Source organism: Amphiprion ocellaris, chromosome 9 (assembly GCF_022539595.1).
Source record: "Amphiprion ocellaris isolate individual 3 ecotype Okinawa chromosome 9, ASM2253959v1, whole genome shotgun sequence".
Lineage (NCBI taxonomy): Eukaryota > Metazoa > Chordata > Actinopteri > Pomacentridae > Amphiprion > Amphiprion ocellaris.
The window spans coordinates 6,530,761-6,545,138 of record NC_072774.1 but is presented as its reverse complement, the minus strand read 5'-3'; the positions used below and the strand labels follow the sequence as shown (position 1 = coordinate 6,545,138).

Genomic DNA, 14,378 nt, shown 5'->3' with positions numbered 1-14,378 from the left:
CCGCAGCTCGAGCGTGTCTGAAGATCACGTACAGGACACGCACAGCTCGGGAGCAGGATGGGAGGTGACCCCCACCTGATTGGCTGATATTGACATTGGGATATACAGCCATTGGCTGTTTAAGTTGTCAAGCAAAATACCTAACTTAATCTAAATATACGTATTTATTTCTTGTGTTTTTAACTATTTATCAACATCTTTAATGAACTTCTATTTTAATGTTTTAGCAATATATTTTTTTTCAAAGCATTAATATTTATAGCTTTATTCCCATTTTTAACACTGGGTTACAAAGGCATTTGTTCTCTGTCAAACTGCAAGATGGAATTTTGCTAAAGAACATGCATAGACGCCTGATGAATATTGGGAGAATGTTGTTTGGTCAGACCAAGACAAATTTGTTTTGCTCATCATGGAGTCCAGCATATTTGTTGTGAACCTGACCAGGACTATCACAGTGAATGAATAGTTCTGATAATGAAGCACAGAGGTGTGAGTTTGATGATATGGGGCTGCATGAGTGCAAACGGTGTAGATGCACCATGAATGTCTGTGAATAAACCAAAATACTGACTGACAAGATGAATCCCAGGAAGAGGAACATTCCAAGAGACAAACCATCCAAAAGTACAAAGTATTTCTGAGAGAAAGGTCAAATCTATCTATCTATCTATCTATCTATCTATCTATCTATCTATCTATCTATCTATCTATCTATCTATCTATCTATCTATCTATCTATCTATCTATCTATCTATCTATCTATCTATCAAAAGTTTGGGGTCACTTAGAAATGTCCTTATTTTTGAAAGCAAAGCAGTTGTTTTCAATGAAGACAACATTAAACTAATGATAAATCCAGTCCAGACATTGTTAATGTGGTAAATGACTATTCTAGCTGGAAACGGCTGATTTTTAATGGAATATCTCAATAGGGGTACAGAGGAACATTTCCAGCAACCATCACTCCTGTGTTCTAATGCTACATTGTGTTAGCTAGTGGTGTTGAAAGGGTCATTGATGATTAGAAAACCCTTGTGCAATTATGTTAGCATATGACTAAAAGTGTGAGTTTTCATGGAAAACATGAAATTGTCTGGGTGACCCCAAACATTTGAACGGTAGTGTGTCTGTATTTTTAATACAATAAATCCGAGCTGTTAGTTTTAAATCTCACTTGAGAACACCACACTCCAATAACTGCAACATAGTTTTGAATCATTTGATATTTATGTGATATTCACACGAGTGTGCTCATTTGTTTTTGCTTATCTCTTCTGAAAAAATACTTGTTTTGCAGAAATAAGTTAAGCTGCTGCAGTAAACACATTTATTCAATCATTTCAGAAACAAAATGAGTGTATATATACAGAAATATACAGAGAGCAATAAGCTCAGAAAAAAATCTGTTTTAATGTACAGTATGAAAGCAGTGTCTTTAGCAAAATTACATTCAGCATCAGTGCTTTCTGTCTTCATTTTCAGCTGGTTTCATATTTTACTCTTCGCCCAAAGTTTAGAGAGATGATTGTCATACGATTAATATAAGGGAAATATTAATTCCCACATTATTAATACATACAATTCATGATAATGAGGTCAGAGAGACACTCATTAGGAAAATATATTAAAAAAAACACATGGTTACATCTTATAAGCAAAGAAACAAAAACAACGTTGATAATTTGGCTATTTCTATTACAGGTTTTTAAAACCTTCATCTTCAGATTAATTTTGATTTAACCTTTATATTGGACATGAAGCTGATTTTAACCTTGCCAGACATGAAAAGTTTGGTATCAAAAGTTTACTAAAGAGTTTTTTGCTGATCTTCTATCAGCACTCGTCCTACAATCTGGAAGTCCAGTGACCACCAGTTCAGCACGTTGCCAGGAGTGAAGGATAGGTGGTCTGAATATCTCAGGATCTCATCGGGGGAAATGACGTAGTCCCACATGTGGACATCGGACATCATGCCAGCAAAAGACTGCTTACTGTCAAAACCCCCACCGTAGGAATCCTGCTCCTGAGGAGTTGCAGAAAAATGAGTCAGCAGCAATAAGTTTTATCTTTCTCTAATGTACAGCTAATCATAAAGTTGCAGTCTACACTACACCTGGAAGACTTTTTAAAAGGAAAACTGTGACATCAAAAACATTAGATTTAGAGAAGATAACCAATGCAGGTTTTCCTAGATAGAGACAGCTTAGCATAGCATATAGTTACATACAGTTGGAACTGCTGAAGAAACAAGTCCATGTCAGAAAGCCAACAAATTTAACTGAACTGCACCAATTCTGTCAAGAGGAGTGGTCAAAGATTCAACCAGAAGCTTGTGGATGGCTACCAAAAGCACCTAATTGAAGTGAAAATGGCCAAGGGACATGTAACCAAATATTAGCATCGCTGTATGTATATTTTTGATGCAGCAGATTTGGTCACTTTTTCTTTTAACCCATAATAAAGTCATAAAAGAACCAAACTTCATGAATGTTTTTTTGTGACAAAGAAGTATCTGTTCCAATCACTCTATCAGAGAAAAATCAGAGTTGTAGAAAAAACTCAAGAGAGCCATGACATTATGTTCTTTACAAGTGTATGTAAACTTTTGACCACGACTGTAAGTATAGTACAGCATACCTATGCAACTAAAGCTAAAGCAATATACAAAATAAAACTAAACAAAACTAAAAAATATGTCATTTTAGTAGGAGTTATGCACTGGATTGTTTCATGGTGAGCAGCAGGACACCAGTAGAGGCTCAAAGAAGTTGTTGTTCCTTGCTAAGAATCAATCTGGCACATAAATCCCAGTTACATAGGAAATTGATGTTTTTATACTTCAGATTTTATCTGAACTACAGACACAATATACAGGTAAGACCAAAAATTGTTAATTTGTAGTTTTTTATTATTATTTTGATCAGTAGATGTGGTGTGACTGGAAATGGTCCTGATAATTTCTACCATGTTACAGAGTATCTTAATACACCATAAAGTGAGAACAGCAGATGCAATAGATACTTGTCAGTTACTAGTCATGGCTTAAACCAAAGACCTCATTGAGCTGCTATTAGTGTCAATTACTTAGAGAGAGCTGCTGCTCCCAAGATGAACAGACTATAAAGACATTTCCAAGAGTTTCCTAGTGCCATTAGCCACAGTGCAAAGGAGTTCCACACTGTGAAACATGTCAAAGGGCTGCTAGGAAGACAGATGTGAGCCCTGCACTGGAAGAATGGTAGAGGACAAGAAGAATCCAAGGATCAGCACCAAGAGCATGAGATGGAGATGCTTGGACACAAAGAAAGGAGGAGCATTCCAGTCCAAGAACAGCATCTCTACGGTCAAATATGGTGGTGCTAAGCCGATGGAACAGGCAGCATGGTCAAAGTAAACGGCATCATGAGAAAAGAGGAAACATTCAGATTGTGGAGGAAAACATCAGGCAGTCTGCAGAAAAAACTGCTTCTTGTGCAGCATTGGAGCTTCCAACAAGACAATGATGTGAAACATGGAGTCAGAGTGGTGAAGAAATGGTGAAGAGAAAACAATGAGAAGATGTTGGAGCGTCCCAGCCAGAGTCCAGACCTGAATCCATCCAGAATCTGTGGAGGAACTGAAGAGCAGAGTGATGGAGAGGAAGCCTTCAAGGTCAGAGAGCTGGAGATGGACACTTGGAGGAACTGGTAAAATGCTATAGTAGAAAATAAAGACTTAGTCATTTATTAATAATAACTGTGCAGATGGACTTTCAGCCCAGACAACTCAATTTCCATTCCATCTAACTACTTATGTTTCTGTCTTGTAGAAGTGTATCTTACCATTACTTGTCACTTGGTTAAGTTATTTACAGCCGGAGGAAGCCCAGTGGTCTAATAAAAGTTCTGCATACATCTAATTTTGGTTTGTATAAGAATAGTTTGGAGCTTCACTCAACAAAATGAGCTTTAGATGAGCTAGTTGGTTGTATTTCAAGCGAAGTTAACTGCCTACCCATCTCTTTGTGCTAAGTTAAGCTAACAGGCTGTTAATATTAATGTCATCTCATTATATAAATGTGGTGCTTCACAACTGTACCTGTCCTAAAACAATTAGCATTGGTCCGTTGATGTTGGATCCAGAACTGACGAATTTCCGACTTGAGGGTTTTCCATCTAACCAAAGCTGCATCACTCCAGAAACAGCGTTCCACGTAGAACAAACAGAGTGCCACGTGTTCAGCTCGTAGTCCTCCCCATAAAGGATTACATATCGGTTCCTGGCCCATAGCTCAAACTCATCACTTGCAGCCCTCTTGAATATCAGGAAGTTTTCGATAGCAGAGGGTGTCGCCAATGAGAAAAGAGAGTGAGCTCTTTTAAGGTCTGTGAAGGACCTGTAGGTGCAAACACATCATCATTCTATTTTGAATACAATAGGTTTTTGTTTGAGTCATTTTAATTATCCAACAGTACCTGAGACAGACGGTTACAGCCCCGAGATTTTGTCTAGATGTAGTCAGCCTCACATGAGCTGTGTTGGTTTCTTGTGGGAAGGTGAACATTTTATTTGACAGATCTTTTTTAGAAAAATGGAGAAACAAATAATTAATACGACTAAAAAAAAGGACAACGTGTGAACATGTGTACTGCAGGAAAAAGACTGGCTTAATAATTCTGGTATAATAGTTCTGGTAATGTATCAGCTGAACATTGTGATGTTTTTGCTTTCAAGTTTTAAATATCAGGTGTTGAAAAATCTCTCTATATATATGTTTTGTAGAATTAAAAAATTTCTTTGAAGCTACAACATGAACAAAAACATGAACAAACCAAAAACTGACAAAGCAATTTCATTTTTTAAGTGGGGAAAAAATGGTTTTCATGATTATGGCACACAACATGTAAAAATGCTTTTAAATAACATAGAAGCATTGATTGGAATAACAATTTGTTTACGTATAATAAATTTTAAAACTTGTATTGTTGCTACTATTCATCAAGTAGCAATTAAAAATAAGTGTGACTGTAGAAGGAAAGCTGATTCTCAGTGTAAGTTGTTGGTTGAACATCATTTCATTCCAAGTTCAGAAAGACTGAAGCAAACTATTGTTTTTGTTGAGCCCAAACACAAGTTTTTAAAGTATGAGGTGTGTTACATATGAAATAGGAGAAAATGAATTACCCAAAAAGAACCAAGCATTGTGGTAATTCTTTGTTTTTACCTCGAGGAATGGCAGCACATGATGTCAGCATCACCAGCAGAAGCAACAGCATCATCTAATACAGCGACAAACACACACCACACAAAACAAATACATTAGTGTTGTCAATACTTTCACTGTCGGACAACAAATGAATTCACTCAAGGCAGCCTGCTACAACATACAACACAGGTAGAAAAGGTGAAAGATGTCTGGATGTACTGCAGTCACTTTAACTTCCTCTTCTTTGCAATGTGCAATATATCATATCTTACCTTGAAAAGTGTGTCAGGGTGTTGTGTTGGAGCAGTGGGGGACAGTGAGTTTATATTGTGGCTGGTGTTATAAAAGGCTGGTCCTTATTGGCTCAGTGTGTCCGTCCTTCCCATGTAATTGCATGTTATTATTAGGTTTTAGATTCCTGTGAAATGCAGTTGAACACTTACAGGAATTCTCTCTCTGAGAACAAGGAAGTTCCTGGACATTTTTCTTCACTCTAGGCTCAGTTTTTTAATGCAATATAAAGTCCTGAACATCTATGGCTAGAACTCAGAAGTGCCTTCTGTGCAATACAACACAGAATGTCATAAATCATGAAAAAAGACAAAAACAAATGAACTTCAATGATCTTTTTTTTTTAAATGTGAAAAACCTGGAATCAACATGTTCAACATTCTTGCAAGTGCCTACAGGTTTAGTAATACTGGAAGAAAACCTGGGATTTGCATTCTGTAGATGTTTAACTTTTAAAATTTTTACAAAGCCTACAAACTGTCCTTTTTTACACTACTCTGCACATGAACTCTTGAAAGATGTTTCACCATGCTGAATGTATCTCCCAGCAACTTATAGTGCTTTACATGCTTGTCTGTATAATGTTTTTGAGCAATGCTGCTTTTATTTGACTGAACCAGTATGTTTTATTTTGTGCTCAATCTTAGTAATTTTTTTCCTGTACTTTTTCTTTATCTTTGCTCTCCAGTTCAGCTGGAAAATGTCAGAAGTTTCTGTCAGATGACCATTGGTCACAGCTTAGTTAATCATGGCTTCCAGCTGTCCCGATTAGAGTTCTTTTATTTTATACAGAATCTGTTCAGTGCAAATGGTCGAATTATGGGATTTTGATGAAATATTACCATTTTAAACCTAGATGTGGTTAATCTTGCCCATTTCCCATTTTGTGTTCCTTTTTTCTCTAAAAAGTATGTGATGTTAGCATAATCATTTATATTAACTCATATATATTACACAGGATTATCAAAAGAAAGACATTCATGGGTAGTAGTGTTACTTCTACAACTGATATCATGCACACTAATTAATTTATTGAGAAACTTCCTGCAGGGTCCTTCAGAGATAGTGGAGATGTTCAGAAAGATGTTCTGTGGGTCGGTGTCTTCTCATGAGATTCGTACTTCCAAAAAGCTCTGGACTTTTAGAGCTTCATGAGCTGGTCAGTAAGGAAATTCATGCGGCATTGAACATGCACCACAAACACCAGTCTTAGAGACCCCAGCTCTGGTTCTTGTCATTATAAAGTGTGGACACATGAGAGACTTGTAGCGGTGCTGATTGAGAGACTGAAGACTGACTTGCACTTACAATTGTTAAAGAAATTTCACTCCTAGTTCTTGGAAGTTTGCTGTCGTGTATGTAGTGTTTATTGATATTCCGGCATACGGTGGGCTTACAAACACAGGGCATGAGTCTGTGAAGGTACCAAGAACCAAGAACATTTGCAGAGTCCACATTTTTTAGGGATGGTCAGAGATTAGGGAGGGGGGCCGTATGTAAATACAAGGGTGAATAGTGGTGAATTTGTGCATGGTTGCTCATCAGTAACAGAGGGTAATGCAACAAAGAACAAACGGTAACTGAATCAAGGGGTAGGCAGCAAGATGTAACAGGGGAGAGGTCTGGAAACAGTTGTAAATAGCAAAGGTGCAACAACAAAAGGTAAAAGGGGTTCTGACAGACAGCAACTATTAACAAAAGATGAAAGAACTGTGGATATCCATGGAAAATGGAATGAGAGAGTGACACGTGACTAGAAGTTATCTCTAGCAAAAGGTGTGCCGTTTTCTTCATCATAATCAAAACTCCACGTGCGAGTGATTTGTTATCAGAGAGGTTGTTTGTTTCTACCTCTGCCCCTTGGACTTGTTTAGCTACCCTGAATGACAAATTTCTTGCTAAACACGTGGCTGCAAATTGGTCAGTAGCTGTTTTCAAAAAACATTTAGGATGATAGGTTTTCTGTTAATTCTGTTAGATAAAAACAAAAATCACCACAGACATGGTTTTGTTTATCAATCCTTCTCATTATGAACAGAGGATCCAAGGAGAGATGACAAGTTTTACTGTCTGAAAGACTGACCACAACTGTCAGCAAAGTATAACTTGCACCAGCAATCGGAAGTCCATATGGGAATGAGTTTGAAAAAAAAAATAATAATGAAAGATGGAGAAACTTAAACCCTGTGCCAATATTCTAATTAGAGGTGGGACTTCAAGGCTTCAGTGTCTAAAAAATAACAGGCCGTGATCTGGTCAAAAATATATTTACCATATAAATAAAGTTAAAAATTAACTGCTTAGTGGTTGGACAATCCAACAACTAGTGACTGCTGATATATGAGTTGCAATCAAAACGTTCTGGTGCATGTTCACAGAGCGCAGCACGATTATTGCTTGCAGCAAGTACAAGTACTAACTGTCACGAGTCAGAAGATCATGTGACACCCTACTAATACACTTCTCCATGAGCCTCAAACTGAAACAGAAAGAAACAAGAGCTAGTCTACATGTGGGGGATCAGATCATCACTGGTGATATGAGGTGGCTCTGCAGCTACCATCAACAGAAGAAGCAGCACTTTTTGCAACAAAAGAGCTGCAGTTTCTGAAACCATGCAAATATTAACAATATTAATTCTGTTTTTTTATATATATGTAGAGTGCTTTTCAAAAAACCAGGTTAAAAAGTGCTTTACGAGGACACAAAATAAACCAAACAAGTCATAAAATCAGTGGTCTATAAAACCAACAGTGTTAATGAGGTAGGAAATTATTAACTGGAATAAGAGACAGGTAAAATGAAATAGTACTCAAATAAAACCATAAAGTTTGTTTTTCATTGGCCTCTGTACATGGTCCTGAAAGTAAACTATGGCCCTGGAACACCTAAAAGACCTTTGCTTGAGGATCCTAAAGGGCATCCTGGTGCATAAGGTACTTAAAGGTCAGAAATATAAACCTTATATCTTGGCTTTAAATGTTAAAATTTGTCCTAAAACATATCAGAAGCCAGTTCTTGTCAAAATAAATATATTTTCGCAATGGAAGAGGTGCAGTTTGCCCAACCGGACCATGCACCTCAGATCAGGAGCAACATGAGTGCTCTTCTTGTTTTCTTCAACAATTATGTGGTTGTACTCCATGAATTCATTCCCCAGAAAACCACTGTCAACACAGAGTGCTACTGTAACACTTTGAGGTGTCAGAGAGGGAACATTTGGCACAAATTACCCAAACTGTGGAGCATTTGGTTGCTCCATTGTACTGTGCACAGCTATTTTTGACTACAACAACACAATCATTCCTCATCACCTGTGCTGTTTGCCAAATTTGGTTCCCTGTGACTTCTTCCTCTGTCCCAAGATGAAATTTAAGCTAAAATTTCCCCATTTTGACACAGTTCAGAAGATTCAGATGGTGCTTGAACATGTTTAAATAATGAAACTTCCAGGGAGCATTACAAATTGTTGCAGGAGCACTGGGAGCAGAGGATCACTGCACAAGGAGACTACTTCTACAGGGATGGTGGCCAAATATATATCAGGTACAGTTTCTGAACTTGTTGATCACGCCTAATATTTACACAGGGTGTCCATTTGCAACACTACTTACAAACAAAATGTTGTTGGCCTTCCCTCTGAAAATGCCATCAACAAATGGTGAATGTCATGAACACCACAGCACGATTTAGCACAAAATTAACACATTCAAGTTAACGCTGATAATTTCACTCTTCTTTTAGGTTATTATAAGTATATGAGGTTTCCATTTACCTACCTAGACCCCTAACTGTGTCAGAAAGACTGCTGGTTTTCAGTTATGTGTCGTTGCTTTTGCCTGGCTAGTAGCTGCTAATTAGCCTGTACTGTTTGAACCAACTGTGCAGCGATGAGATTTTAACATTACATTTTTGCACACACAGACTGCAAACTGACAGTAAATGAAGAAGTCAATCTCTCTGTCAATGGAACATTCTCAGGAGGTTTTAATTGTAACATTTTGGAAATAAATCCACATTCTTTTTATTTTAAAGCTACTTTATTGCCAAAAATATACATTATATGCAACAGCCACCTGAAAAAAAATGTTGCTGCAATAAATTAGAGGTAGATTTTTCTTTTCAAATCTTAATGAAGAAATATGAACTATTTCATTGTTTCTTTGCTGTGGTGCCAGTCGGCGTCCTTATTTTGGAACCTGCACATCTGCTCTCCACATTATATATGCATGCCCTTTAAGCTGTTATTCTCTGTCCACAGCACAACTGGAAGCAAAAATCAGCCGGGGAATTTGATATCAAGAGACTCCAAATGAATCCATCAAATTTAAACCGACGTGTTTGTTGATGAATGAATCCTTCATTAAAACATATATGTTTATGTCAGACTTAAATGTTAAATGATGTTGCTATTTTTCCCAAATTTTCCTCTCCCTTCCTTCTCCATCTTAAAGTTGGATTAATGTCATAATCACCTGACACCTAATTTGATTAATTACCACGAGAACAAAAATGAAGTACTGTTACTCTGCATAATTTTAAGTACAATTCTACATAACACATCCCCTGTGTGTATAGTCTTACTCTTTATTTTTATCCTTATTGCAGAATTGTATTTCATGTCTCGCTTCTACTCTGCTTCATTCGTATCAAGCAGCTGTATATGAATTTCCCCAGTGCTAAAATTTATCTTATCTTCTATTATTATAATAGATATTTATAATTGTAGCATACTAAGGAGCAGAACATTAAAGAGCAACACACAACAATCCAAAGACCCTCTCCCAAGCTGTAAATTTCATAAGACACCATTTCAGAAGACAGCTAACCCAACATTCACTTCCAAATGGAACATCTGTCGATCAGATGTTTACTAATAAAGGACCACTCACGGCTCTCCGGGAGACAACAGGATGCCTCCTACCTCCACTAGAATCTGATAAGGGTCATAAAGGGTCAACTGTGAGGAAAACCACACCTCTGCAGGATTGGCATTCTTCTGATCTCCCTAACACAGAATTTTCTACACAGGAATGAATTCAGCATCACCAGAGTAATGATCTGGACTCAGTCTCTGATTACCTACGATGTAACAGAGTATGTTAATACACCATAAAGTGAGAACAGCAGATGCAATAGATACTTGGCAGTTACTAGTCATGGCTTAAACCAAAGACCAAAGATATATCTGAAATATATATGGCTACATCTTATAAGCAAAGAAACAAAAACAACAGACAATTTGACTATTTCTATGAGAGGTTTTAAAAATAAATGCTTTATCTTCAGATTAATCTTGATGCAACCTTTATATTGAACCTTAAGTTATGATTTTAACCTTGCCACATGAAAAGTCTGGTATCAAAAGTTGATCAACAAGTTTTTTTATAATCTTCTATCAGCACTTTTCCTGAAATCTGGAACTCCAGCGCTGACCAGTCCAGCACGTTGCCTAGAGTGAAAATCTGTTGTTCTGAGTAGCTATGGATCTCACAGGGGGAAATGACGTAGTCCCACATGTGGAGATCGGCCATCATGCCAACAAAAGACTGCTTAATGTCGAAACCCCCACCATAGGAATCTTGATCCTGAGAAGTAGCAGAAAATTGAGTTAGCAGCTGTAATGTGCAAGGTTTCATCTTTTTCTGATATACAGCTAATCATAAAGTTGCAGTCTACAGCACATTTGGAAGACTTTTGAAAGGAATGCTATGACATTATAACATTCAGAGATGGTAAACTACGCAGGGATAGTACAGCACAGAGAAAGCCAATACAAAATAGTCCAACCAAAAAACAACATAAAAGAATGAAAATATGCCATTTTACTAGAAGTTATGCACTGCATTATTTCATGGTGAGCAGCAGGACACCAGTAACGACTCAAATAAGTTGCTGTCACTAGCTAAGAATCAGTCTGTCACGTGAATAATTTCGGCTTAATTCATAAAATCAGCTTTAGATGTGCTGGTTAGCAGTCAGAGCCAAGTTAGCCGTTTGCCCATCTCTTTGTGCTCAGCTAAGCAAACAGGCTGCTAACATTAATATCATCTCATCCTGTAAGTGTGGTGCTTCACAACTGTACCTGTCCTAAAACAATTAGAATCGGTCCATTGATGTTGGATCCAGATCTGACGAATTTCCGACTTGAGGGTTTTCCATCTAACCAGAATTGCATCACTCCAGAAGCAGCGTCCCACGTAGAACAAACAGAGTGCCACGTGTTCAGCTTGTAGTCCTGCCCATAAAGAATTGCATATCGGTCCTTGGCCCATACCTCAAACTCATCACTTGCAGTCCTCTTGAATATCAGGAAGTTTTCGATAACAGAGGGTGCCGCCAATGAGAAAAGAGAGTGAGCTCTTTTAAGGTCTGTGAAGAACCTGTAGGTGCAAACACATCATCATTCATGACTATTTTGAATACAGTAGGTCTTTATTTACAGTTTTTCTCAGTCATTTTGGTATGTTTCTCCAATCATCCTCGACATTTGCAAAACAGTAAGTGCATTTCTCAAAACAATTCATACAAATAGCAAAACGCCATGGATTACCTGCAAAAGCCAGACTCTTGCTCAAAATCCTTAGTTCATCTCTCAAAAGTAAATATCTGTCAGTGAACATGTCATTGCCATCAGAATGACAAGTCCTTGTGTCTTTGTGTGTGGATCAGACAGTCAAATTGCTTAGTCATGTTGTCATTATAACAGTGTTCTCTGGAGGGATGTTCTGATGTAAACTATGACTAAAGTTTTGATGACAATTGTTGTAAATGGTAAGTTCCACCTTAGTGTATGTGGGAGATTGATTGCAAGAGACTGGACAAGATTCACATTTGCACTTTTACTGTTGTAATTTGTTGACAGACCACGTCATTGCGATACAGAAAGGAAAACAGTGCTGCATAGTACAAAGAAAACCCCAAAAAAACAAAAATAGAAATGTCAACATAGGACAATCTTCTTAGGGAAAACTGTACATGCAGTGCTGTAGGAATTCCAGTTCAGTCTTCCTACACCTCCTGACGTTCCTGTCTGTTGGGACACAAAGTCTCATCCACATCACCAATATCTTCTCTTGCGTCTTTGAGCGATTTCAGAAAACCCTAACCCTTCACACATCTCCCTTCGTAGAGAAATTCAAGATTCATCTGGGAGCAATTTACCAATTCAGGACACATTTAGAACAAAAGTCTAATGTAAACGTATAGAAATATCCTAGACATATTATAACAACTTGTTCAACCATTTTGAATGTAAAGTCTTATGTGTTACACTTATGCCTAAATGTTGTGGGGGGTGAGACTATTCAACAGAGACCCATTTCAATACATTTTGATCAACATAACATAAGCAGTTGATAATGTAGGAAACAGCAGAGAATTGTACAGAATCATTTGCATGGATGTACCAAAGCATTTGCAACTTGTTCAAAGAAATGAGAAGCTGCTTTTTTGATGTGCACAAGTGACACAATGATGTGAAGATTCAACAAGTAGTTTTGTGAATTTCAATTCTGATCTGAGAAATGTACCAAAGCGACTGAGAAACACTGTAATTTATTTGGAAATAAACAGTACCTGAGACAGACAGTTACAGCCCCGAGATTTTGTCTAGATGAAGTCAGCCTCACATGAGAAGTGTTGGTTTCTTGTGGGAAGGTGAACATTTTATCTGACAGATCTTTAAAAGAAATGAAGAAACAAATACTTAATATGATTTAAAAAGTATAACGTGTGGACATGTGTACTGCAGCAACAACACTCGCTTAATAATTTTGGTGTAATAGTTCTGGTAATTGCATCAACTGAACATTGTGCTGTTTTTACTTTTAAGGTTTAAAAATCGGTGTTTAAATATGCAAATGCAGTTAAAAATTTTAAAAAACAAATAAAAAAACATTTTTTGTTGTAGAATTAAACAATTTCTTTGAAGCTACAACATGAACAAAAACAAGAAAAAGACAAAACTGACAACGCAACTTCATTTTTTAAGTGGGAAAAAATGTTTTTCATCATTATGGTACGCAGCATGTAAAAATGCTTTTAAATAACATAGAACACTAACTGGAATAACATTTGTTTATGTGTAATCAATTTTAAAAATTGTATTTTTGCTACCATTCATCAAGTTGCAATTAAAGCTAAGCGTGACTGTAGAAGAAAGGTGTAATCTGTTGGTTGAACATCGTTTCATTCCAAGTTCAGAAAGACTGAAGCAAACTATTGGTTTTGTTGAGCTCAAACATAATCTTTCCAAGTATGCTGTGTGTTACATATGAAATAGGAGGAACAGAATTATCCAAAAAGAACCAAGCATTGTGGTAATTCTTTGTTTTTACCTTGAGGAATGGCAGCACATGATGTCAGCATCACCAGCAGAAGCAACAGCACCATCTAATACAGCAACAAACACACACCACACAAAACAAATACATTAGTGTTGTCAATACTTTCACTGTCGGACAACAAATGAATTCACTCAAGGCAGCCTGCTACAACATACAACACAGGTAGAAAAGGTGAAAGATGTCTGGATGTACTGCAGTCACTTTAACTTCCTCTACTTTGCAATGTGCGATATATCATGTCTTACCTTGAAAAGTGTGTCAGGGTGTTGTGTTGGAGGAGTGGGGGACAGTGAATTTATATCATGGCTGGTGTTATATAAGGCTGATCTTTATTGACTCGATGTGTCCTTGCAGTTTGTGTATGGAAGCAACTGGGCAATTAGTAATAATTAACTTTTTTAGAGTGCTTTTCAAAACCCAGATTACAAAATGCTTTACTTGGCGGCAAAATAAATCAGAAAAGTCATAAAATCACCAGTGTTCTAACACAGTACTAACCCTTAGATGCCCGACTGATTAGATCGTACACTCTTCCATAAGTGGATCAAAAA

General features: G+C 37.2%; 2 protein-coding genes across 2 annotated transcripts; both read right to left on the bottom strand.

Moving 5' to 3' along the window:
• Positions 1 to 1,394: 1,394 nt before the first annotated feature.
• Positions 1,395 to 5,545, bottom strand: LOC111573147 (serum amyloid P-component-like). Its single transcript, XM_023277165.3, has 5 exons — positions 5,461 to 5,545; positions 5,207 to 5,261; positions 4,458 to 4,560; positions 4,081 to 4,378; positions 1,395 to 2,026 (listed from the first exon to the last, which is right to left on the bottom strand). Exons 2-5 carry the CDS (start codon positions 5,259 to 5,261, stop codon positions 1,811 to 1,813), a joined length of 672 nt encoding a protein of 223 aa, XP_023132933.2. The 5' UTR covers positions 5,461 to 5,545; the 3' UTR covers positions 1,395 to 1,810.
• Positions 5,546 to 9,442: 3,897 nt separating this feature from the next.
• Positions 9,443 to 14,378, bottom strand: LOC111573152 (serum amyloid P-component-like). The gene is made up of 5 exons (XM_023277171.3): positions 14,073 to 14,378; positions 13,819 to 13,873; positions 13,058 to 13,160; positions 11,565 to 11,862; positions 9,443 to 11,067 (listed from the first exon to the last, which is right to left on the bottom strand). Exons 2-5 carry the CDS (start codon positions 13,871 to 13,873, stop codon positions 10,852 to 10,854), a joined length of 672 nt encoding a protein of 223 aa, XP_023132939.2. The 5' UTR covers positions 14,073 to 14,378; the 3' UTR covers positions 9,443 to 10,851.